The sequence below is a fragment of the Oncorhynchus mykiss genome, chromosome 24 (genome assembly GCF_057628025.1).
Source record: "Oncorhynchus mykiss isolate SJ-2025 chromosome 24, ASM5762802v1, whole genome shotgun sequence".
NCBI classification, from domain to species: Eukaryota; Metazoa; Chordata; class Actinopteri; order Salmoniformes; family Salmonidae; genus Oncorhynchus; species Oncorhynchus mykiss.
Window position 1 is genome coordinate 24448833 of NC_143045.1, and position 27988 is coordinate 24476820.

Here is a 27988-nt window from a genome sequence, read left to right on the forward strand (position 1 = left end):
AAACAGTATTACTGGAGGCTGTTTACAAAGAGAGAAACCGAGTGATAAAAAACAGTATTACTGGAGGCTGTTTACAAAGAGAGAAACCGAGTGATAGAAAACAGTATTACTGGAGGCTGTTTACAAAGAGAGAAACCGAGTGATAGAAAACAGTATTACTGGAGGCTGTTTACAAAGAGAGAAACCGAGTGATAGAAAACAGTATTACTGGAGGCTGTTTACAAAGAGAGAAACCGAACGATAGAAAACAGTATTACTAGAGGCTGTTTACAAAGAGAGAAACCGAGTGATAGAAAACAGTATTACTGGAGGCTGTTTACAAAGAGAGAAACCGAACGATAGAAAACAGTATTACTAGAGGCTGTTTACAAAGAGAGAAACCGAGTGATAGAAAACAATATTACTGGAGGCTGTTTACAAAGAGAGAAACCGAGTGATAGAAAACAGTATTACTGGAGGCTGTTTACAAAGAGAGAAACCGAACGATAGAAAACAGTATTACTGGAGGCTGTTTACAAAGAGAGAAACCGAACGATAGAAAACAGTATTACTAGAGGCTGTTTACAAAGAGAGAAACCGAGTGATAGAAAACAGTATTACTGGAGGCTGTTTACAAAGAGAGAAACCGAGTGATAGAAAACAGTATTACTGGAGGCTGTTTACAAAGAGAGAAACCGAGTAATAGAAAACAATATTACTGGAGGCTGTTTACAAAGAGAGAAACCGAGTGATAGAAAACAGTATTACTGGAGGCTGTTTACAAAGAGAGAAACCGAGTGATAGAAAACAGTATTACTGGAGGCTGTTTACAAAGAGAGAAACCGAACGATAGAAAACAGTATTACTAGAGGCTGTTTACAAAGAGAGAAACCGAGTGATAGAAAACAGTATTACTGGAGGCTGTTTACAAAGAGAGAAACCGAACGATAGAAAACAGTATTACTAGAGGCTGTTTACAAAGAGAGAAACCGAGTGATAGAAAACAGTATTACTGGAGGCTGTTTACAAAGAGAGAAACCGAGTGATAGAAAACAGTATTACTGGAGGCTGTTTACAAAGAGAGAAACCGAGTGATAGAAAACAGTATTACTGGAGGCTGTTTACAAAGAGAGAAACAGGGAGAGGAACATGGGGAGTGTCTTGCTGCAGGCTATTTACAAACACAGAGAGTGTGTGGGGGTCACACGAGACAAGGAAGTGGTGTTTGTGCCTCTGCTTTCTGTGTGTGTGTGTGCGCATGTGTGTGCGTGTGTGTGACAGTCATTTAAGATGCCGCGACAACAACAGTCACATTTGCACAAAGTGATTTCCTGTGTGTGTGTGTAAGAGATCTATTCTTATACCACAGGCCTGCCTCGTCTGGGTGGTTCAGGATGTAACTGACCTATACACAGTAGCCGTTTATCTGAGATGTCTACACAATTTTGACATGCACAAAATGCCTTATTTAGGCATTGACATAGCTTCATAGAAATGGAAGACTGATATATTGCTTTCCGAGACAAATAGCATGTTGTTCATGACTAAGGAGTATAAAACACAGCTGCTGTGCACACTAACAGACACACTGAGATGTAGCATGTTTTATGTAGTGTTCTACATAGACATGTCCATGTGGAGTAGAAAGAATGACTTACTCATGCAGAGCTCATTCACAGCACACACACACACACACACACACAATATCTGGGGCTGAAATAGCAGCATGCACATCAGACTGGTTAATTTTTCCATCAGCTATTCAGTCGGTTTTTAACGTTGATCATTTCACCACACATAAGTATTGTGTTATGTTTTGTGTCAACCATTATTAGATCTGTCCAATGTGCTATAAATCAAATTGATCTAATACATAAAAAATTGTCGGACAGTGGAAATATCCTGAAATATCCCAGCTTAGGGACACAAACAGACTGTTTGTTAATCATCTCTGAGTTTAGGTTACATTTCTATGATGCAACAGTGAAAAAATTATCGATTTCATTGGAGCAACACGGTCAAGCCCAGGGGAGTCAACAGAGGAACCAGGTCAGGTCATCTAGATATTGTGCTCCTGGGAGTTCTTTAGTGTTCTGGTATTCTCTAATATGTAGAGGAAGTGCAGGGACAGGGTTTATGCTCCTTTCAGATGGTGGCCGGCCCAAATCAGACAATAACAATATGTTAAGATTGATGACGTTACACTCACCCTCCACACCACTCTGCGGACGCCCGACGCCCCACTGCTCCCATTGGCTGGTCATCTGAGGAAGAGGAGGGAAAGGGAAGTGAGCGAACCAGACAATAATTAGAAACCATGCCACATTAGTGAATTAACTGACTACCTATACCGCCACTCAAAATGTGTCTATTTGGTCAACTGTCTGTGTCAAAAGTGTGAGCAGGTGCTCAGTATGTGTGTTTTATAGCAGGTGCTTAGTGTAAGAGAAGTGCTGCCAGTAGGCCTAATTAGTGTAATAAGGAGTAGCAAGTCTTCAGTGTGTGTGTGTGTGTGTGTGTGTGTGTGTTCCTGCAGACTCACAAGACTCTGTGGAGAGGTGTGGCACCAGGACAAAGTCATCCGTGTCGCTGGAAGAGTTCTTGCTGCTCGTGCTTCCTCCAGACTCCTTAGACAGCTGCAGGTAGTTTGTAGGGCCCAGGGGGGGCGATGACAGACAGTCCTCAGGTAACGTCTGCATGTCTGGGAGAGACTGAAGAAGGGAAGGGGTATGTGTGTGTTGTAGTGAGCAAAAGGTGTGTGTGTGCATACGACAATGTGTGTGTGTGTACGACCGTGTGTGTGTGTGTGAGTGAATGTGAGGAGCGTAGGGCAAGAGAAAGAAAGCAAGAGGATTAATCTCAGTGAGAGAGGGTTTGGGCTGTACAATTCAATTAGAGCCAGACTGAGCTATCTAGACTGTCAGAATAATGCAATCACAGTGGACAGAGAGAAAAAGTACATCCCTGCGAAACTCAGTTTGTCCATTTTCCCACAGAGCTACTGTACAAAGTCTGGATTCTTCAGTGCTCAGTGTTGAGGTATGGTGCTATGCCTTGAGGTACAGATAAACCCACTTGTTGTGGAATGCAACTATGAGGTGTCTAGGCAGTCATGATTAACTTACGGCAGGGGAGTTGTAGCGAACAGAGGGCGAGCTGCCACAGGTGATGTCGGTCACAGCGCTAGGGCAGTTGGGTACTGGAACAGGACATGCTGGAGAAGAAACATACAAATACACATTTTCACACAAGACCTAAGTGTTCTCAACATTAACGCCATCTCACAATACAGCTATGATACCACAACATGTATTTTTCCCTGTTATTGATGAAGGAAGTTCTCATCTTCCAACTCACATTTTTTGATGGCAGACACTGGATCTAAGAAAGGATGGCTGAAAAATGCATCTGAAACAACAAGACAGAAGTGTGAATGTTAGAGAAATAATATCCAATTGATGGATAACAAACATTATGTTTTAAATAATTTCCTTTCTAGAAGGGAAGTGGCGTCAGAACTGACCGAAGTCCATCCTATCCTTCTGGTTCCTCTGCAGCAGGCCTAGCAACAGGTTGCCAAGGGGAGGAGACGTCTCCCTCGGGATGCTGGGTAATAGAGGCACAGACAACACGTTCCGGTTAAAAACATGACTTTTCAGCCCAAATGGCCTCGATCAGATAGTTAATAATTCTTCAATCCTATCACTTACATGGGCAGCAGCGACTTGTTCTTCTCATAGAACATCCTCAGGTCCTGGGGACTGTTGGCCTGAGAGAGAGAGAGAGAGAGAGAGAGAGAGAAAGAGAGAAAGAGAGAAAGAGAGAGAGAGAGAGAGAGAGAGAGAGAGAGAGAGAGAGAGAGAGAGAGAGAGAGAGAGAGAACAGAGTGTTTGTATACTACATCTATAAATGCACACCATGGCTGACATTTTTCTTGCACAGGCATGTGCTATTTTCTTCACACAGTTTAATTCTGCTTTGTGTGAGGAAAAAAAAATGCCCCATATCAACTCCCTCTCTCCATCCTACCTGGAAAGGTGGCTTCCCTACGAGACACTGGTAGACGACCGTCCCAATGCTCCACATGTCTGCCTTGGCATCATAGTTCTGAGACATGATCACTTCCGGGGCCTGGTTAGAGGACAGAGGTTAGAGGTCATGCTCTGAAAGGACCGTTCCAGTTGCAGGTTGCTGAGTAAGCAAAGCTGTTGTCACAGGAGAACAAGAGACTTAGACACAACACCCTTACACACACAACAAACAATAACCCGCATCCACTCACCATGTACATGGGGGAGCCACACAGTGTGGCAGCCATCATGTTGCTCTGGAGATATCGTGCGAAGCCAAAGTCAGCTGAAAGAGAGAAGTCCATCAGTCAGTCTGTCTGGCTGTGTCTATCTTATTAATAACAACTATTGTCAGAGTGTCACAACTCCTATTCCCAAGCCTCTCAGACACTAGACAATTGGGCACTCAACACACAACATGAGTCACCACACCTTCTGGGAATAGCATTGTGCATACTAAATATAGCTGTGAGGTTCAAAACAACTAACCATGACCTTAGCTAGCTATCATTGTGGTGCATTTTGATACATGATATATGACACTTGTGTGACACAATCAGACAAATCATATGATGGCTAACAGTTCATAGATAGGCCATCTCTATATTTACAGTATAAACAGTATTTATTTCGTATAAACATTATGAAGTTGTGTATATACAGAAATAACACTATATACAGAATTGAAGGGATAGTTGTCTTTTTGAAGGTTTAGCTTAGTTGTAGCTGAGTGTGTGTGTGTTGTATTTGAGGGGCTGGGTTGTTCAGTCACCTATTTTGATGCGGATGCCGTGGATGCTGGATCTCTTGCGGCTGGTGTATGACAGCAGGATGTTCTGTGGTTTCAGGTCTCGGTGGATGATGCCTTTACTGTTAAGGATCCTCATTGCTGCTGCTATCTGCTGGAGGAACACCCTCAGAGTGTCTTCTCTCAGTGTCCCCTTGGCTAGGGAGAGCAGAGAGGAGGGAAAAACCACTTACCCACAATCCTTCATTATACAGTACAAATGTATTGGCACATAATGTATGAAGACCAGGGATGCAGTGGTAAAAGAATACTACATCCACACTGGCTATTAGCATATTTTATCTATACAAAACTACATTACCCATAGTACACTGAAATCTCTATAAAGGACATTACCCATCCACCATGCACCAGCCTAGAGGCCACAGATACAACTTTTTACCCACACTGATCATTAACCTGCATTTCCATTTTTATATTTCCATTTTAGTAATTTAGCAGACGCTCTTATCTAGAGCGACTTACAGTAGTGAGTGCATACATTTTCATACTTTTCCCCTGTGGGAAACGAAGCCCACAACTCCGACGTTGTAAGCGCCACGTTCAACCAACTAAGTCACATGGGACTCAAACAGCCTACCCGCCCGCTAGGAGGCGTCCACATGGTCCTAAAGCACACCGTTGAATAGTTTTGTATCACATTTGAATGATAGAACTGGGGGGAACAAAAATGCAGAGTGTGTGTGTGCGTGTGGGGGGGGGGGGGGGGGGGTGAAAGTTGCACCCCTTCAACTGCACCCTGAATTCAAGGGAAAGCAACCTGCACAAAATGCTTATTCTGCAAGTAGTCTACATCTTTTATGCAAGCACAACTGATTAGGGTAGTAATTGTTTGAACACTAGCAGCCTAAGTATTAGAAGTATTAACAGTGAATGTTAGCTAGCATATGAGGTCAGGCAGTGGAGTGTATCTGGTCCCTGCTATGTACTGGTTGCAGTGAAACGACAACATTAGCTAATCCAGTGAGCTGCTAGCTAAGAGGATTCCTGGGTAAACCAAACCATTATGGTCACAATGGATCATATCAAATTCAATTTTATTTGTCACCAACACATGGTTAGCAGACGTTAATGCGAGTGTAGCGAAATGCTTGTGCTTCTAGTTCCGACCATGCAGTAATATCTAACAAGTAATCTAACCTAACAATTTCACAACAACTACCTTATACACACAAGTGTAAAGGAATTTATAAGAATATGTACATTAAAAAAATATATGAATGAGTGATGGTATAGAACGGCATAGGCAAGATGCAGTGGATGGTATCGAGTACAGTATATACATATGAGATAAGTAATCTAGGGTATGTAAAATAGAGGTCGACCGATTATGATTTTTCAACGCCGATACCGATACAGATTATTGGAGGACCAAAAAAGCCGATACCGATAAATCGGCCGATTTAAAAATAAAAAAAATGTATTTGTAATAATGACAATTACAACAATACTGAATTAACACTTACTTCAACTTAATATAATACATCAATGAAATCAATTTAGCCTCAAGTAGATAATGAAACATGTACAATTTGGTTTAAATAATGCAAAAACAAAGTGTTGGAGAAGAAAGTAAAAGTGCAATATGTGCTATGTAAGAAAGCTAACGTTTCAGTTCCTTGCTCAAAACATGAGAACATATGAAAGCTGTTGGTTCCTTTTAACATGAGTTCAATATTCCCATGTAAGAAGTTTTAGGTTGTAGTTATTATAGGACTATTTCCCTCTATACCATTTGTATTTCATTAACCTTTGACTATTGGATGTTCTTATAGGCACTTTAGTATTGCCAGTGTAACAGTATAGCTTCCGTCCCTCTCCTCACTCCTCCCTGGGCTCGAACCAGCAACACAACGACAACAGCCACCATCGAAGCAGCGTTACCCATGCAGAGCAAAGGAAACAACCACCCCAAGGCTCAGAGGGAGTAAAGTTTGAAACGCTATTAGCGCGCGCTAACTAGCCAGCCATTTCACTTCGGTTACACCAGCCTCATCTCGGGAGTTGATAGGTTTGAAGTCATAAACAGCGCAATGCTTGACGCACAACGAAGAGCTGCTGGCAAAATGCACGAAAGTGCTGTTTGAATGAATGTTTACGCGCCTGCTTCTGCCTACCACCGCTCAGTCAGATACTTAGATACTTGTATGTTTGTATGCTCAGTCAGATTATATGCAACACAGGACGCGCTAGATAATATCTAGTAATATCATCAACCATGTGTAGTTAACTAGTGATTATGATTGATTGTTTTTTATAAGATAAGTTTACTGCTAGCTAGCAACTTACGTTGGCTTACTGCATTTGCGTAACAGGCAGTCAGTCTCCTTGTGGAGTGCAACGAGAGAGAGGCAGTCGTTATTGCGTTGGACTAGTTAACTGTAAGGTTGCAAGATTGAATCCCCCGAGCCGACAAGGGGTTAACTGCCCCTGAACTAGGCAGTTAACCCACCATTCCTAGGCCGTCATTGAAAATAAGAATGTGTTCTCAATTGACTAAAGATTAAATAAAGGTGTAAAAAAAAAAAAAAAAAAAAAAAATGAATATAAACATTATATGAAGTGGCATTGTCTAAAGTGGCCAGTTTCCATGATTAAATCTAACCGTGCTTACACACATTAAATCAGGGACTAAACATGTTTACTACATGATTCCATGTGGTATTTCAAAGTTGTGATGTCTACAATATAGAAAATAGTAAAACATAAAGAAAACTCTGGAATGAGTAGTTACTGCACATATGCAAACATGATCCATGACTGAGTTCATCAGGAAGTGTATAGGATATGTTGTACCCACTGTGACTATTAAAACCAACCCTAACCAGGAACCCTAATCGCGAACCATCACATTTAATCATGGCAAGGTGACTGGGAATATGACAGAATACAAACAGTGTAGTTATTCCCTCCGTAAGGCAATCAAACAGGCAAAACGTCAGTACAGAGACAAAGTGGAGTCACAATTCAACAGCTCAAACATGAGACGTATGTGGCAGGTTCTACAGACAATCACGGATTACAAAAAGAAAAGCAGCCATGTCGCAGACACCGACGTCTTGATTCCGGACAAGCAAAACAACTTCTTCGCCCACCTTGAGGATAACACAGTGCCACCGACGTCGCTTGCTACCAAGGACCGTGGCCTCTCCTTCTCTGTGGCCGATGTGAGTAAGACATTTAAATGTGTTAACCCTCGCAGGGTTGCCGGCCCAGACAGCATCCCTAGCCGCGTCTTCAGAGCATGCACAGACCAGCTGGCTAGAGTGTTTACGGACATATTCAATCTCTCCCTATCCCAGTCTGCTGTCCTCACCTGCTTCAACATGTCCACCACTGTTGCTGTACCCAAGAAAGCAAAAGTAACTGAACTAAATGACTATCGCCCCATAGCACTCACTTCTGAGAGACAAGTCAAGGATAATATCACCTCTACTTCACCTGACACCCTAGACCCACTTCAATATGCTTACCGCACCAATAGATCCACAGACGATGCAATCGTCATCGCACTGCACACTGCCGTATCCCAACTGGACAAGAGGAATACCTATGTAAGAATGCTGTTCATTGACTATAGCTCAGCAATCAACACCATAGTACCCTCCAAGCTCATCATTAAGTTTGAGGCCCTGGGTTTGAAGCCCGCCCTGTGCAACTGGGTCCTGGACTTCTTGATAGGCCGCCCCAGGTAGTGAAGGTAGGAAACAACATCTCCACTTCGCTGATCCTCAACACGGGCCCCACAACGATGCATGCTCAGCCCCATCCTGTACTCCCTGTTCACCCACGACTCCATGGCCACGCACGCCTCCAACTCAATCACCAAGTTTTCAGACGACACAACAGTAGTAGGCCTGATTACCAACAATGATGAGACAGCCTACAGGGAGGAGGTGAAGGCCCTGGAAGTGTGGTGCCAGGAAAATAACCTCTCACTCTACATTCAACAAAACTACGGAGATGATCGTGGACTTCAGGAAACAGCAGAGGGAGCATCCCCCTATCTACATCAATGGGACCGCAGTGGAGAAGGTGGAAAGCTTAAAGTTCCTCGGCGTACACATCACGGACAAACTGAAATGGTCCACGCACACAGACAGTGTGGTGAAGAAGGTGTAACAGCGCCTCTTCAACCTCTGGAGGCTGAAGAAATTTTGCTTGGCACCTAAAACCCTCACAGACCTCTACAGACACACAATAGAGAGCTTCCTGTCGGGCTGTATCACTGCCAGGTACGGCAACTGCACCTCCCGCAACCGCAGGGCTCTCCAGATGGTGGTGCGGTCTGCCCAACGCAGCACCGGGGGCAAACTACTTACCCTTCAGGACACCTACAGTACCCAATGTCACAGGAAGGCCAAAAAGATCATCAAGGACAACAACTAACCGAACCACTGCCTGTTCACCGCGCTATCATCCAGAAGGCGAGGTCAGTACAGGTGCATCAAAGGTGGGACCGAGAGACTGAAAAACAGCTTCTATCTGAAGGCCATCATATTGTTAAATAGCCACACTAGCACATTAGAGGCTGCTGCCCTATATACATAGACTTGAAATCACTGGCCACTTTAATAATTGGAACACAAATCACTTTAACAATGTTTACATATTTTGCATTACTCATCTTATGTATATACTGTATTCTATCCTATTCTACTGTATCTTAGTCTGTGCCGCTCTGACATTGCTCGTCCAAACATTTATATATTCTTAATTCCATTCCTTTACTTGAAATTGTGTGTATTGTTAGATATTACTTGTTAGATATTACTGCACTGTTGGAGCTAGAAACACAAACTTTTCGCTACACCCACAATAATATCTGCTAAACACGTGTATGTGACAATCTTTTGTTGATATCACAGGGAGGCAGGTGTGTGTGTTATGCATTTCACAGCTATGAACTGCTATATCATTAAAGTCAATGACATTGCTTTCAATGACAGTGCTTTCTTGGGAAGCATTATGAGAGATGAGTGACCTTTGATATTGCACATTTCTAGACTTGCGTCAGAGCTGTGCTGACCTCGGTGCTAAAGAAAGAACCCATTGTGTCATAACACTGTGGTGGCTCCTACACACAGCACTCCCTTGCATAGGGAACGAACACACACACACACACACACACACACACACACACACACACACACACACACATACACACACACACACACACACACACACACACACACACCCTCCTCTCCACTGCTAGTTACTTTGTTTTGATGAATAATACCCAGTGTGTGTTGAGATTAGCGCGATGCTTACCTTGCAGATAGTCAGCCAGATCGCCACCGTTGCAGTACTGTGGGGAGGAACAAGACAAACAAAACCATTCTATTAGCAGGCTGTGTAAGAACAACACGGATTAACAGTATCAAGCTGTGTGTGTGTGTGTGCGTACATGCGTGTGTTGTATGTGACCACAAAGCCCAGATAACGATGGGTCTCATCAATTAATCTGATGAGTGGCTGTGCTGTTATCAGTACTGACAGTCTCTATTAATCCTGGCATTAGTCAACACAGAGAATGGAAAGGAGAGGAGTCCAAGAAAGACAGAGAGAGTTAGTGAGAGAGTTAGAGAAAAGGTATGAGGGAGAAGGGGAAAGAAAGTGGAGGAGAAAGAGGGCAGCTAGGTGGTAGGAAAATGTGAGCTAGCATCTACCCCACGTCTGTCCACCATTTCCAGTTCTGTCAGTTGAACCACCAATTAAATCATGTTGGTTACCAGAGCTTCCTCTGATCAAAGCATTGGTTTGATCTGGCCTTAAAGAGCCTCTGCCTTATCAGTGACCGATAGGATCTGACTCCAGTTCAGTTTATTACCACACCATGTTTTTTAGCCTTTGTACAGGGAAATCAATTACAGCTGAGATCCTTATATTGACACATGGATGGAGGGAGAGACATGCTCTGTGTGCATTCCAATCAGTTTACTGCAAGCAGCAGAGGCATTGAGCAGAGTTTAAATAAGACATTCTTAGGGGTCCACCATAACCACATAATGCTAAGGTAATATGCATATATTTAACTCTTATGGGGGTGCCCACGTTGATTGTTGTAAGGTTATGGGCTGCCATGATTTGTTTTCCGTGTGAGGAGAATAATTTATGAGGCACACCTAACATACTGCATATTAATAACGTAGATTGCTTTGTTTCATACAGAGAGTCAATGTTGCAGCTGAAACGGCAGTGTTTCCCCTAAAAGTTTCCTTTTCAATGTGTTCCTACCGGTGCCAAAATGCTGGAGAATGAGCCCTGAGCACTGACTGCTTAATAAGTAATAATTAATCTGATCCCTCCTTTAACCGGAGTAAAACAAGCCTTTTTTACTAGGCAAAACAAGCAGTCTGGAAAACACCAGGCAGATTAACATCCATGCTAGCCTACTGCCGATGCTATCTATGCTCATCTCTCTGATACATTGATTAAGCAGCCTGCTAACTAGAAGACCAAAGCCAGATTTATGTCTGTTTCTTCTCCTGTGCCAGGAGACCCCGCCTCGTTAGTGTCAGTGTGGCTCTCAGAACACAGCGGTATCTACAACAAGCTAGAACACCCCAGGCAGGCCAAGGTAACAGGTACTAGGGTCCCATGACACCTTGCACAGCCGGTTAGCTTAACAACAGCAAGAATATGAGAAGGGGCAGAATAAGTATTGCAGGGCTAAATATAAAGCAAATTAACAATGTTTTGCTCCTGGATAAAATAATTCCTGGAAATTGGGGTGTAGGTGTACAGGTATATTTTTACTTAAGGTATCATATAGTTAGTTTCTTTCCTTCAGGCGGTTTGTGGAATTTTTAGGTCTTGAGCAATGAGAGGGAGAGAGAAAGAAGAAGGGGGAGGGGAGAGGCAGAGTGAGGACAGGAGCACACTGGGTTTGCAGCCTCTCATAGGACTGAGGAAATTACATGTGGCATGTGGAGAGAGAACATGGGGGAAAGGAGAGAGAGTATGGGGGAAGGGAGAGAGAGAGCATGGGGGAGGGGCGGGTAATTAAGCAGAGTAAGACAGACAGAGAGAGAGAGGGGAGAGGTATCAACACAAAGGCAGAGACCCTGGTAGCCTACAGGCAGCTCGGCAGAAGAGGTTGCATGCTGAGAGTGTGACACTCCACCTACCTCCATGACCAGGAACACAGAATTGGGAGTTTCCTGGAAGACAGGAGAGAACATGGGTTAGAGTGATCATCTCTCTCACAACACCTGTCACATCCACTACATAGAGGAACAGCTTTGTCACACAGACTGACATGTATGTATGGCGCAGACAGATATAGCCAACATATACTGTATAGATGGATCATATGTGTACACTATATACAATAGGATTCCTTTGCCACCCAGCATGAACTGAAGCCCATAGCATAACTGATCCACTGATCTGGATTGGATCCGTACAGTACAATACCTGGCTCCAATCTAGACACATTGACACCCTCATCCTCCATCTCATTCTGTGCGACTTACATGAGGTTAAGATCAAATTAGCGCCCCTCAAGAAAACATGCCGTCCTTAGTGAACCCCTCACCTCCAAGCTGTGTCGTGCTACAGTCTACATTTTTGAGGGGAGAGGAATGGAGTTTATTACACAACAGGTCCAAGTGGAGGTTGTTGGGGTGTGCATGTGTTCGGGATATTGGGTTCAAGGGAATTGGGCAAGGTGACAGATATAGGAGCCACCTTGTCAACATGGTGATGCAGGAGCAAAGAAGATGCTGGACAGGAGCCAAAGTAACCCAAGCAGGCTTCCAGGTTAAACAAGCTCACATGTATTTGGGAGAGTGTTTGGGTGTGTGTTTGCGCATGTGTGTGTGGTGTCAGGTTGATGGTACTGCAGCATATGGCAGATCAAGCATCTTGGCGTGTGCATCAAGTTCTCATCAACAACATCAACAACACAATTGTCGTCACACATTTTCCAATCCATTCAGTGCCATTCTAAGTAGGCCATCTATGATTAGATCCAGAAGTATTTCTTGTGACAAATTTAAGAGAAACAGCCTGTCACATGAAATGCTTCTTTCCTTTCTAAGGAGCGTAAGAGTTCAAATATACTTCATGGCATTATTTTCTGTGTACCGTACTAACAAATCAATGCGTCTCAAAATCAATTCCTGGACTACCAACTGCCACACTAGTCAGTTACTGGATTGCATTACTCTCTGGCTCTAATGGTCTCTCAGCCAAGGTTTCCAGATAGAGAGCAACCACAACAGCCACCCATTAATTCCACTTCAGCTCCTTCCTATCTGCTGACCTGTCAGCCTGCACCAGGCTTATTGGCTGGGCTCCCCTCCTCCCTGGCCAATCCCATTGGCGCGTTGCTGTGGATACTAGGATAATGGGATTCTGGTCGGTCGGTGTGTGTGTGTGTGTGTGTGTGTTTGTGGTGGCTGGTCTTGGCCTGGGGAAGATTACATAACGAGCTGTTTTCAGACCCTGCTCTATACTGGTTGATGGGGACTGGGAGAGGAAGAATGGGAGGACAGGAAAGAAGAGGGTGTTGGCCAGGCTGGACACTGTCCTGGAGGGTAATTGATACGTGAGAGGTACAAATACAGGACAGCGTCACCCCCTTTAACCTCCAGCCCTCAGTAGGTTGACAATGTACAATGAACTGTCTATGCCACCATAAAATCCATCCAAAACCTCTTCCATGGTCCAAATCTAGACTAAGTGGCATTCAGTATTTTCTAAGGCAGTGTTTGGTTACAGCTGTTATTATCAACACATTTACCACAAGAGAGGAGACACCAAATGAGTCAGAATGTGCTGTGACACAAAACACTATCTGTTAAAGAATTGATGGACCTTGGACAGACACACAAGACCAACTGCCAACAGGGTTATTCTACATGACCCATCTTCCCCAAAGGAATACACCACAACTAAAAACAGAAGCATAAACAATTATGCTTCCTGCTATCCAACATCAGCAGCCCCTCACGCAAGCATACATATTCCACTTATAAAAGCATTTCACAATCCTTCTAAAAACACTGAGTCACGAGGCGATCCAGTCAGAGTTATGCCACAAACAAGCTTTGAGCGATGCTCTTCCAGAAAACACTAGAAGGAACAGTACTATATCAGTTCAAAGAAATGTTGTCTTGAGGGAAACTCAAAACATCCCCCAACCATTTCCCACCGCTTCAGCCCTCCACCTCACAGAAATGTTCAGAATGCCAACACAACTCTAGAGCCGGGCCAAAACAACAGCATATTCTTAGTGTGTCTATCCTGTTTGTTGCGTCACACGGTAGACTGTGTCCTGGGCTACATAAGAATGAAGGGGCGTAAGGTAACAGCGGGAGAAGAGAGAGGGCCGGCTGGGCTCAGTTTAAAATTGTTGAGGACATTAGAGAATAGGGTTCTATATGTGGACTGGAAATCCACTCGGCACACATCTGTTACGCAAATTCAGAGTAATCCTTAGCATTCTGAGAACCAAGAATCTTGCCTAGTCTAATATTACTGCACGCTAGATACATAGCTGTGTCACACACTATGAGACACACTGTGGTGATTAATTAAGCAATAAGGTAAAAAGGTGTGTGGTATATGGCCAATATACCACAGCTCAGGGCTGTTCTTATGCACGACGCAACGAAGAGTGCCTGGACACAGCCCTTAGCCGTGGTATATTGGCCATATATCACAAACCCCCGAGGTGCCTTATTGCTATTAGAAACTGGTTACCAACGTAATTAGAGCAGTAAAAAGTTGTGTTTTGTCATACCACGGGTATACGGTCTGATATACCATGGCTTTCAGCCAATCAGCATTCAGGGCTCAAATCAGCCCTGAATGCTGATTGGCTGAAAGCCATGGTATATCAGACCGTATACCACGGGTATGACAAAACACAACTTTTTACTGCTCTAATTACGTTGGTAACCAGTTTATAATAGCAATAAGACGTATCCCTCTCCTTAGACCAAGACAAGACAGACCTGTACAATGAAGAATGTTAGGAAAATATTGACTCAGACTGTTGTCAGAAAAGCATAATGAAATTAGAAGCCTCTAGCACAACACTTTCTCCTTGCTTGGTACATATGGAAAGTAAAAATCCTATAACCAAATATACTTGAGTGTGTGTGTGTGTTTGTCAAATAACACAAAGCTAAATCATTTTCCCTCTCTCGGGGCAAACAAAGCGCACACAAACTACCCCCAGCTGTTCTAAGACCTACAGTATTATACACTACCATCCCGTCAGCTGTTCTAAGACCTACAGTATTATACTCTACCATCCCATCAGCTGTTCTAAGACCTACAGTATTATACTCTACCATCCCATCAGCTGTTCTAAGACCTACAGTATTATACTCTACCATCCCGTCAGCTGTTCTAAGACCTACAGTATTATACTCTACCATCCAGTCAGCTGTTCTAAGACCAACAGTATTATACTCTACCATCCCATCAGCTGTTCTAAGACCTACAGTATTATACTCTACCATCCCATCAGCTGTTCTAAGACCTACAGTATTATACTCTACCATCCCATCAGCTGTTCTAAGACCTACAGTATTATACTCTACCATCCCATCAGCTGTTCTAAGACCTACAGTATTATACTCTACCATCCCATCAGCTGTTCTAAGACCTACAGTATTATACTCTACCATCCCATCAGCTGTTCTAAGACCTACAGTATTATACTCTACCATCCCATCAGCTGTTCTAAGACCTACAGTATTATACTCTACCATCCCATCAGCTGTTCTAAGACCTACAGTATTATACTCTACCATCCCATCAGCTGTTCTAAGACCTACAGTATTATACTCTACCATCCCATCAGCTGTTCTAAGACCTACAGTATTATACTCTACCATCCCATCAGCTGTTCTAAGACCTACAGTATTATACTCTACCATCCCATCAGCTGTTCTAAGACCTACAGTATTATACTCTACCATCCCATCAGCTGTTCTAAGACCTACAGTATTATACTCTACCATCCCATCAGCTGTTCTAAGACCTACAGTATTATACTCTACCATCCCATCAGCTGTTCTAAGACCTACAGTATTATACTCTACCATCCAGTCAGCTGTTCTAAGACCTACAGTATTATACTCTACCATCCCATCAGCTGTTCTAAGACCTACAGTATTATACTCTACCATCCCATCAGCTGTTCTAAGACCTACAGTATTATACTCTACCATCCCATTAGCTGTTCTAAGACCTACAGTATTATACTCTACCATCCAGTCAGCTGTTCTAAGACCTACAGTATTATACTCTACCATCCCATCAGCTGTTCTAAGACCTACAGTATTATACTCTACCATCCAGTCAGCTGTTCTAAGACCTACAGTATTATACTCTACCATCCCATCAGCTGTTCTAAGACCTACAGTATTATACTCTACCATCCCATCAGCTGTTCTAAGACCTACAGTATTATACTCTACCATCCCATCAGCTGTTCTAAGACCTACAGTATTATACTCTACCATCCCATCAGCTGTTCTAAGACCTACAGTATTATACTCTACCATCCAGTCAGCTGTTCTAAGACCTACAGTATTATACTCTACCATCCCATCAGCTGTTCTAAGACCTACAGTATTATACTCTACCATCCCATCAGCTGTTCTAAGACCTACAGTATTATACTCTACCATCCCATCAGCTGTTCTAAGACCTACAGTATTATACTCTACCATCCCATCAGCTGTTCTAAGACCTACAGTATTATACTCTACCATCCCATCAGCTGTTCTAAGACCTACAGTATTATACTCTACCATCCAGTCAGCTGTTCTAAGACCAACAGTATTATACTCTACCATCCCATCAGCTGTTCTAAGACCTACAGTATTATACTCTACCATCCCATCAGCTGTTCTAAGACCTACAGTATTATACTCTACCATCCCATCAGCTGTTCTAAGACCTACAGTATTATACTCTACCATCCCATCAGCTGTTCTAAGACCTACAGTATTATACTCTACCATCCCATCAGCTGTTCTAAGACCTACAGTATTATACTCTACCATCCCATCAGCTGTTCTAAGACCTACAGTATTATACTCTACCATCCCATCAGCTGTTCTAAGACCTACAGTATTATACTCTACCATCCAGTCAGCTTTTCTTTATATATGAAAAGGTATTGCCGGTATCAAAACCTAAACTTTAATTTACGCCAAACGACCTAGTCGCTGTAAATAAGAATGTATTCTCAGTCAACTTACCTGGTAAAATAAAGGGTTAAATAACAAATAAATAACAATTATTTCAATAAAGTTCTGCCTATGGCTTAGTATGAAACATAGCCATAATGCTGAGGCGGCATTAGCACACCTTACGCTCTTAAACTCTTGCAAGCAAAGGGGCTCATCTTGATGAATCAATCTGTCAGATTGAATATTGGTTAGACTACAATTAGGCTGTTAACTAAATTGAGGTGAGTGATGCTCATGGTCATCTTGTCTAGTTGGCTCATTTATTCCAACATTTTGCCATGTTATGTAGTTTAACAAGTGGATTATTTTGCTCTTCACTTGCAGTCGCTTAGTAGCCTAGGTCAACTCCCAACCAAAAGCCTGCAACTCCACTGGCTTGTCTGATAATCAATCAATGTGATTTTGTTCAACTGAATCTGTCTGCATAGGCTATTTGGTTAATTGGTTTCTGTCTGGGCAAATACTGTAAGTGGAGGTGGTAAAACGAATCTATTCGTTTGCTAATCTATCACTGATCAGAAACATTTAGCATGCAATAACGTAGCCTAAATCAACAGTAAGCCTATTAGTTTGCTCATTCGCGTATAGGCAACTCCAAAAGCCTGCATAGGTTGTGAAATATATACACCAGACTCACATGCTTTTGAAAATAGGATTGCTATTATTTTCTATCGGTATCATGATGAAGAACCTACACATGCTCCTTAACAAAGTGGAAGGATTTGCTTTGAATAAAAATATAAACGCAACATGTAAAGTGTTGGTCCCATGTTTCATTAGCTGAAATAAAAGATCCCAGAAATATTCCATATGCACAAAATGCTTATTTCTCAAGAAGCTGATTAAACAGCATGATCACTACACGGGTGCACCTTGTGCTGGGCACAATAAAAGGCCACTAAAATGTGCAGTTTTGTCACACAACACAATGCCACAGATGTCTTAAGTTTTAAGGGAGCGTACATTAGCATGCTGACTGCAGGAATGTCCCCAGAGCGGATGCCAAAGAATTGAATGTTCATTTGTCTGCCATATGCCGCCTCCAATGTTGTTTTAGAGAATTTGGCAATACATCCAACCGGCCTCACAACCGCAGGCCATATGCATGGTGCCATGTGGGCGAGCAGTTTGCTGATGTAAACGTTGCAAACAGAGTGCCCCATGGCAGCGGTGGGGTTTTGATATGGACAGGCATAACATACAGACAATGAACACAATTGCATTTTATCGATGGCAATTTGAATGCACAGAGATACCGTGACGAGATCCTGAGGCCCATTGTCGTGCCATTCATTCCCTGCCATCACCTCATGTTTCAGCATGATAATGCACGGACAATATCGCAAGGATCTGTACACAATTCCTGGAAGCTGAAAATGTCCCAGTTCTTCAATGGCCTACATACTCACTCATTGAGCATGTTTGGTATGCTCTGGGACGATGTGTACAACAGCGTGTTTCAGTTCCCGCCAATAAGCACCAACTTTGTAAAGCCATTGAAGAGGAGTGGGACAACATTCCACAGACCACAATCAACTCTATGCAAATAAGATGTGTCGCGCCGCATGAGACAAATGGTTGTCACATCAGATACTGACTGGTTTTCTGATCCACTCCCCTACTTTTTAAAATATTTTTTACAAGGTATCTGGGACCAACAGATGCATTCTGTATTTCCAGTCATGTGAAATTCATAGATACATTTATTTCAAGACCTTTGAAATTGTTGCATGTTACGTTTATATTTTTGATGATGTATATTCTCAATGGATTTATTAAAATAGACCCCCACCCACATCTGCACACCACCAACACTTGTCCTTGGCATGCACACGAGAGGTATACAAGGTGCATGCAGGCAAACATTTGGTAAAAATGGGCCTAGTTGTAAGGGGAGTCAAATAAATATTGCCCACATTATTCAATTTTTTTTTTAACAAGCAATATACCTTAAATCCAATGTGAAAGCAGTATATGTGTGCGTGGGAGATTTGAGTGTGCTGGGTGTGAGTTTCTAACTCAGTGGAGGCTGCTGAGGGGAGGATGACTCATATTAATGGCTGGAACGGAGCAAATGGAGTGGCATTAAACACATGGAAATCATGAGTTTGATGTACAGTGTATTCGGAAAGTATTCAGGCCGCTTTACTTTCCCCACATTGTGTTAGTGGGTGCTCCTTTAAAAGGTGTGTCATACTGCAGCACACCTTGCGGGCTGCTGCAGCATTCTGTAGCACATTTTCTAATTGTCAGCCATTTTTTCTGTTAATGCAAGTTAGTGCTAATTTGACCACCAGAGGCCATCTTTGAAAAGCGCTTGATAGTCTTCCATTGCTTAATTCATTTGATTAATATTATGGTGTTTCTATTCCATGAAAACCGAAAAACCCTCTGGGTAAATTCAGACCATTTCGCTCTCGGTGCCCACACCGGACGTTCAGGCCGAGTAGTAGGGTTGATTTGAGCGTTCTGGCCTTACAACGGCAGTCAAGCACCCAAGCTAACATTGGCTAGCATGCTACCTACTTCCAGACACAAATGAGACCACTCGCCCTAGCAGAGCTGGTTAGGCAGTTTTCGTGTTAACCAGAGTGTTGGTGAATGTAACTGTGCTGCTGGAAACAATTTAATTATGCTTTTTTGCCGATGTTCACTGACACCGCCATATTCAACGGGTGTTGAGTGCCCGTTAATTCATTATGCTTTGCCCTGGTACACTCAGATGAGAGTGCTCTGAAATCGGAGTAGATAGCCAGAGCGAATTTACGAAAGCACCCGAATAATCATGTCAATAAACATTGGGTTGTTAGATAGCCACTAGTTAATATACTGTCAAGAGTGATGTATAACTACTAACGTTAGGTAGATAACTAACATACCGGTACATACTGCTGTAATATGCTATGTTGTTTGTAAGGACAGCATAGCGAACAAATTGTCAGCCAACATAACGTGTAAGGTAACTTATTTGAAAAAGTTATTACTTTATTACATTGAGTAGCAAGATACCACGAGGATGCGCTCTACTCCCCCTTGGTCGTTAGGGCAAATCTGGTCTGTGATATGACGGAGGTTTTTCACACCTAGCTTGGCTATTAGACTATTCTCTAGTAAAGGTTGAAAAGTCTATTGTTCAGCTATTAGCCCACCTCCCCAACTTGCAACAAATGGATGTATTTTGGTCGAGAGCAAAACTTTATTTAATTTCGCTATCAATCACCCTCCATTTTGGCAATTTTTGGAGTGTCAGTTTGGCTACAACCAATACTGTTCAGCCTTTCTTTCCGACACAAAGCAAGTTATAGCGGACACCTACGAAGGATTGTGTGATGATGGAATCTCAGGTAAGCAGCACTGGGCGTTCTCCCGTCCAACTTCCACATAGCTAGTAGTTAGCTCCTATGATTCAGTGTCGGTTCATAAGATTGTACTATATTACATACATACTGTAGAATGATAAATCATGCAATTATTCTTCTCAAGCTAACCAAACACATTTAGCTACGAACGCCTGTTCTCACCATTTTCAGTTGAATTCAATTAATTCATATGTCCTATTTGATTCATAGTTAATATATAATCATATTTCATGACAGTGTAATGGTTAGCTTTTTTACAGAAGGATGAAAGATATGTCACAATATGTCTGTCAGGGAATGCTATTCTGATATGTCAGATGAAGTGTTAGACCAGAAAGTCAGGGCCAATAATTAAGACAAGGATGTCCCATGCGGGCTTTAGAATGGTCAAAGGAAGATTCCAAGCAATGGGCCATTGGGTACAATGAAGAAGAGTTAGGGAGTCTCTGCAGCGTGTAGATGGTGCAGGTATCATTGCCAGAATGATCCAGCTTTGTTGCATTGCTCGGCAAAAATACTCTGTCCCTGCTCCCCAGTCTCTCGTCCACACTGATACAAATCATACATTGACAAAGGTACTAAGATGTATGTCTCCATCAAATCTAAGAAGTAATATTGACTTTTTATTATTACTTATTTGTAGACACATTTTCAATGATGTATGAAATTGGAGTTGTTCTTCATCAACTGGTGATACATAAATAATGAAGCAGGTTAAACATTTCACTTTTAATTCCAATGCTATTTTTCAAGAGACAACATTGTCATCTTTGGCGGTATAGATGGATTTTCAAGGAAGGTACAGTTGAAGTCAGACAGAAGTTTACATACACCATAGACAAATACATTTAAACTCAGTTTTTCACAATTCCTGACATTTAATCCTAGTCAAAAATCTGTCTTAGGTCAGTTAGGATCACCACTTTATTTTAAGAATGTGAAATGTCAGAATAATAGTAGAAATAATGATTTATTTCAGCTTTTATTTCTTTCATCACATTCCCAGAGGGTCAGAAGTTTACATGCACTCAATTAGTATTTGGTAGCATTGCCTTTAAATTGTTTAACTTGGGTCAAGCGTTTTGGGTGGCCTTCCACAAGCTTCCCACAATAAGTTGTGGGTGAATTTTGGCCCATTCCTCCTGACAGAGCTGGTGTAGGTTTGAGTCAGGTTTGTAAAGCCTCCTTGCTCGCACACGCTTTTTCAGTTCTGCTCACACATTTTTTATTGGATTGAGGTCAGGGCTTTTTAATGGTTACTCCAATACCTTGACTTTGTTGTCCTTAAGCCATTTTGCCACAACTTTGGAAGTATGCTTGGGGTCATTGTCCATTTGGAAGACCCATTTGCGACCAAGCTTTAACTTAACTGATGTCTTGAGATGTTGCCTCAATATATCCACATACTTTTACTCCCTCATGATGCCATCTATTTTGTGAAGTGCACCAGTCTCTCCTGCAGCAACGCACCCCCACAACATGATGCTGCCACCCCCGTGCTTCACGGTTGGGATGGTGTTCTTTGGCTTGCAAGCCTCCCCTTTATCCTCCAAACATAACAATGGTCATTATGGCCAAACAGTTCTATTTTTGTTTCATCAGACCAGAGAACATTTCTCCAAAAACTACGATCTTTGTCCCCATGTGCAGTTGCAAACTGTGGTCTGGCATTTTTATGGCCATTTTGGAGCAGTGGCTTCTTCCTTGATAAGCGACCTTTCAGGTTATGTCTGTTTAGGACTAGTTTTACTGTAGATATAGACACTTATGTACCGGTTTCCTCCAGCATCTTCACAAGGTTCTTTGCTGTTGTTCTGGGATTGATATGCAATTTTCGCACCACAGTACGTTCATCTCTAGGAGACAGAACGCGTCTCCTTCCTGAGCGGTATGATGGCTGTGTGGTCCCATGGTGTTTATACTTGCGTACTATTGTTTGTACAGATGAATGTGGTACCTTCAGACATTTGGAAATTGCTCCCAAGGATGAACCAGACTTGTGGAGGTCTAAAATGTTTAATCTGAGGTCTTGGCTGATATCTTTAGATTTTTTCTATGATGTCAAGCAAAGAGGCACTGAGTTTGAAGGTAGGCCTTGAAATACATCTACAGGCACACCTCCAATTGACTCAAAAGATGTCAATAAGCCTATCAGAACTTCTAAAGCCATGACATCATTTTCTGGAATTTTCCAAGCTGTTTAAAGGCACAGTGAATTTAGAGCATGTAAACTTCTGACCCACTGGAATTGTGATACAGTGAAGTAATCTGTCTGTAAACAATTGTTGGTAAAATTACGTGTCATGCACAAAGTAATGTCCTAACCGACTTGCCAAAAATATTCTTTGTTAACAAGAACTTTGTGGAGTGGTTGAAAAACAAGTTTTAATGACTCCAACATAAGTGTATGTAAACTTCCGACCTTAACTGTAAGTATATTATTTGTATGCATATTTCCCATCACCTAATGAACAACCACAATACCATTCTGGTGTTAAGCTGACTGTGCTGTATTGACGTATCCTGAAAATGACATCTGCTGCTTTAGATTGAACGTTCATATCTCAGTTATTGTTTTAATATCTACAAAAAAAAGCTATTTTCTTTACTTTCAGAGTGCGAGCTGATCAAGAGGTCGGAAATGTGGATATTGCCAGATGTTCACTGTTCGAGGAACAGGCCGTAGAAGCCTTATTGTTGGCAAAAGTGTCCATAACCAGAGGTAAGTAAACTGTTCTGTGATCTTTTTCGCTCTTCCTCTGTGCCCGTCATGTTGTACATGGAACCTGTCTCACATGCATTAATTAAAAAATGCTTAAAATGTCAGCTGCTAATTTTCAGATTTACACCACAAACACTCAGCCATTTTCACTGGACTATCAAGCCCGTTGATGCCAAATTTATATCATCACTAACACAGATTTGTTTATTTTGAGCATTCCAGATTCAGCAGGTGGAGGACCTGCTTTATCAGGAGGATAATCTGGAAACACTGACAATGGGCTCATTGTTCCTGACATCCCATGCCCCGTCTACTGAGAATCTTGCTGTGCTCCAACATCAAGTGAACCCTACCAACGACTCATCTTTTGGTCAGGACATATACATGCATGCTCTTCGATTAGTATTGAGTCTCCAACCTATTTAGGTGCAGTCCTCCCACACTATATAGGATATTGTTTTAGCCCCAGTGCCACTCTTGATAATGGCAAACATTTGTTTGCCATCTGAGGAGGGTGAAAGGATAGCAGGCCCAGCTGTCAAAGTGAGAGGGGAGGCTATTCTGGATAGAGCAGGTACTTGTGTGTAGTCTATTTCTTGTGAGCTTTTCTGTCCTCAGATACAGAAAGCTGTGAAAGCCTGTCTGCAGATTAAGAGGTCCCAATGAAGAGCAGCAGTTTTCAGTCTTGGTGCTGGGGACTCAAAACGTTTGTTTGTGCCTTGGCACTACACAGCTGATTCAAATGATCAAGTCATCATCAAGCTTCAAATGGTATTTATGTATTCATTTGTGACGCTATCCTTGAAATTTGTGACGCTATCCTGCTATTGTCACATGCACAACATGCATCGATCTAGCCAATGTTATGATTGTTTTGTAATACATATTATCCTTATATTATACAGGAAGTATTATTAAAGAGATGCTTTAGATTGGGACTACTACATCTCTATTTGTATTTCAGAGTTAATGATCCAAGGTCAGTTTTGCTTTTCACCTCCTGATGATTATGATGACTGACCGTGTTAGAATAAAAAAAACTAAGCTAAATCATGCACTCTCTCTATCCATCTGTAGGTATGTTTTGATGTGAGAGAGAAAGACCCGAGGAAATCCCCTCAGCGCCGCCTCACCCGCTCTTAAAATAATCTTCGGGCCGACTGGGAGTCCAAGGCTGGTTAGAAGACACCGCTAGAGACACTATGTAATTGTGATGAACTGAGAGAATATTAGGGTGGCACTAATTCATTAATCATATGCTGTCTTCCCTGCTCCTCTGTTTTACCTCTCTCCCCACCTCTTTCTTCCTCTTTTTTGTATTTATAATGAATGTATTATGTATTTATAACACCTGGATAATGAACTTTCAATAAAGCGTTTCACATTCTCCACTGGTTGAAATTAAGTATCTCATTAAGATACTACACCTATCCTGTGTCTTCAGATTAATGTAGATGAAGGGAGTTAGATTTGCATAGGTGTATTTCTGATTTACAAATCAGCCTTTACTTAAATCATGTTTCTAGTCTTTTGCATAGTTACAATGTGTAATCATTGATATCCCAGGAGCGGTAAAGACTGTTGAAGTGCATAACTGTAATACATACATACAGACACAGCATCATTCAAAGAATGGAGTTTGATACACCTGGTATTGGATATGACTGAAAAAGAATGTCGCTCAGAGATTCATACTTGAACCGCACCTTTATTTGCCAAGGAAGAGTACATGATCAGTGAATATATTCAATGTACAGGCTACAATGTGTGGATCTCATGCGTGGTAATAACTACTGTACATGTATATTGGACTTGCATCCTTGGCATAATAAAGTTATTATATTCTACTCAATCCATAGGCTTCATTAATGCCATTCAGACTTGACAATAAAACTATGATAGCTGAGGTTCATAGATAGGTATGAATATTAGTTCAGAACCTAAAGTTTTAGAGTCCATACCATATCGGCTACATACTGTAGCTTGTTACACATCCAAAGGCATACAGTGATTTTTAACCTCCAATACACAATAAGCAAATAAATAGTTAGCTAGCTATGTTACTTCATCTGTACTGCATGGCAAATATAAGCAAGGCAAGCTAACACAATTTGCAGTAAATGCTTTAGCTAGCTAGCCTTTTATAACTAGGGGGCAGTATTTTCATTTTTGGACCTTCTAGGCAGAGTTGCAAAGAAAAAGCCATATCTCAGACTGTCAAATAAAAAGTAAAGATTAAGATGGGAAAAACACAGACAGGGGACATAGGACCTTATTCTTTGCAACTCTGTCTAGAATGCCAGCATCCCGGAGTCGCCTCTTCACTGTTGACTTTGAGACTGGTGTTTTGCGGGGACTATTTAATGAAGCTGCCAGTTGAGGACTTATGAGGCGTCTGATCCTCAAACTAGACACTCTAATGTACTTGTCCTCTTGCTCAGTTGTGCACCGGGGCCTCCAACTCCTCTTTCTATTCTGGTTAGGGCCAGTTTGCACTGTTATGTGAAGGGAGTAGTATACAGCGTTGTACAAGATCTTCAGTTTCTTGGCAATTTCTCACATGGAATAGCCTTCCTTTCTCAGAACAAGAATAGACTGACGAGTTTCAGAACAAAGTTCTTTGTTTCTGGACATTTTGAGCCCGTAATCGCACCCACAAATGCTGATGCTCCAGATCCTCAACCAGTCTAAATGGCAGTTTTATTGCTTCTTCTATCAGCATAACAGTTTTCAGCTGTGCTAACATAATTGCAAAAGAGTTTTCTAATGATCAATTAGCCTTTAAAAATGATAAACTTGGATTAGCTAACACAACGTGCCATTGGAACACAGGAGTGATGGTTGCTGATAATGGGCCTCTGTACGCCTATTCAGATCTTCCATAAAAAATCTGCCGTTTCCAGCAACCATAGTCATTTACAACATTAACAAAGTCTTCACTGTATTTCTGATCAATTTGATGTTATTTTAAATGGACAATTTGTGTGTGCTTTTCTTTCAAAAACAAGGACATTTCCAAGTGACCCCAAACTTTTGAATGGTAGTGTATGTTTTAATTTATTTTGCAACGCTTGCGAACACGACGCGGGTGGTGGGGTCAGCATGTGAGTGGAAGTCTCCATGTATAGCCCTCAGTGTGCACTGTATACTACACATGAATGACTGATATCACAACATCTGTGATGTGTGTCTGTAGGCTAGGCTTTATGGTTTGCCCACATTGAGATCTAAAGGAGCCCTCACAGTGCAGCGGGCCTTTCAAAAGGTCAATGTGCCCCAGCAGCGTTCTCTAACGAGGCACCACCTCACACTCCTACAAACACCCAGCGACAGTGCTCCTACCCTCAGCTAATGACCGTCGACTGTAAACAGACCACACTTTCTTAATAGGCATTTCAGCGTTGTGGCATCGATAACCACCAGACGCCCCCCACCTCAACTGAGGTGGTGCCACTTCAACAGACCTGTTTGTTTTTCTTTAAGAAGCCTTCCTGTTCTCCACTCATTACCTGTATTAACTGCACCTGTTTGAACTCGTTACCTGTATAAAATACTTGGTGAGAAGGCAACAACTGTTGGCGCAATTATTAGAAAATGGAAGAAGTTCAAGATGACGGTCAATCACCCTCGGTCTGGGGCTGTTACTTTTTGGGTGACCTGACCAAATTCACAAAGAATTGTGAGTTGTAGATCTTTCATTCTATTTAAAAGCAAGTCTAAGAAGCGGTAGATCAGTTTTGTGTGCCATTTTGATGCTTCCCATTCTTAAGTAAAATTTTTATGTCTTTTACTTTTGTTATTGTACATCATCTTCAAAAAAGCTAAAAATACATTACTTGTATATATTGAAAGTATATTTCACAACGGTTTAGATACAATAGTGCAATAATTAGCTACACTCTAAATGGCGACATCGAGCGAGAGACGGAGAGAGCGAGCTAGAGACTGCGACAGAACAAGAGCTTCCTGACTGGTTGCATCACTATCTGGTACGGCAATTGCTCGGCCTCCGACCGCAAGGCACTAGAGAGTACATCACCGCAAGGCACTACGGCCCAGTACATCACAGGGCTAAGCTGCCTGCCATCCAGGACCTCTACACCAGGCAGAGGAAGGCCCTATAAATTGTCCAAGACCCCAGCCACCCCAGTCGTAGACTGTTCTCTCTACTACCACATGGCAAGCGGTACCGGAGTGCCAAGTCTAGGACAAAAAGGCTTCTCAAAAGTTTTTACCCCCAAGCCATAAGACTCCTGAACAGGAAATCAAATGGCTACCCGGACAATTTGCATTGTGTGCCCCCAACCCCTCTTTTTACACTGCTGCTATTCTCTGGTTAACATATATGCATAGTCACTTTAACTATACATTCATGTACATACTACCTCAATTGGGCCGACCAACCAGTGCTCCAGCATATTGGCTAACCGGGCTATCTGTATTGTGTCCCACCCACCAACCCCTCTTTTACGCTACTGCTACTCTCTGTTCATCATATATGCATAGTCACTTTAACCATATCTAGATGTACAGTGGGGCAAAAAAGTATTTAGTCAGCCACCAATTGTGCAAGTTCTCCCATAATACTTATTTTCCAACACAATTTGCAAATAAATTCATAAAAAATCCTACAATGTGATTTTCTGGATTTTTTTTCTCATTTTGTCTGTCATAGTTGAAGTGTACCTATGATGAAAATTACAGGCCTCTCATCTTTTTAAGTGGGAGAACTTACACAATTGGTGGCTGACTAAATACTTTTTGCCCCACTGTACATACTACCTCAATCAGCCTGACTAACCGGTGTCTGTATGTAGCTTCGCTACTGT

General features: G+C 42.1%; 1 protein-coding gene and 1 long non-coding RNA gene across 3 annotated transcripts in view; one reads left to right on the top strand and one right to left on the bottom strand.

The window, feature by feature from the left end:
• The window catches only part of LOC110504046 (serine/threonine-protein kinase ULK2), a 61124-nt gene that overhangs the window by 22817 nt on the left and 10319 nt on the right, over positions 1-27988 (bottom strand). For both annotated transcript variants that reach the window (XM_021582857.3, XM_021582856.3), the window contains exons 4-14: positions 11988-12020; positions 10129-10165; positions 4822-4995; positions 4262-4335; positions 4009-4110; positions 3690-3748; positions 3503-3585; positions 3337-3387; positions 3105-3193; positions 2522-2690; positions 2189-2243 (exon numbers count right to left, since the gene is read on the bottom strand). In XM_021582857.3, coding sequence (XP_021438532.2) covers positions 2189-2243; positions 2522-2690; positions 3105-3193; positions 3337-3387; positions 3503-3585; positions 3690-3748; positions 4009-4110; positions 4262-4335; positions 4822-4995; positions 10129-10165; positions 11988-12020 — 926 coding nt within the window. The remainder of the gene's footprint in view (positions 1-2188; positions 2244-2521; positions 2691-3104; positions 3194-3336; positions 3388-3502; positions 3586-3689; positions 3749-4008; positions 4111-4261; positions 4336-4821; positions 4996-10128; positions 10166-11987; positions 12021-27988) is intronic.
• Positions 23053-25011, top strand: LOC110504048 (uncharacterized). The gene is made up of 3 exons (XR_002470550.3): positions 23053-23159; positions 23382-23930; positions 24237-25011. It is a non-coding gene; the product is annotated as an uncharacterized LOC110504048 (long non-coding RNA).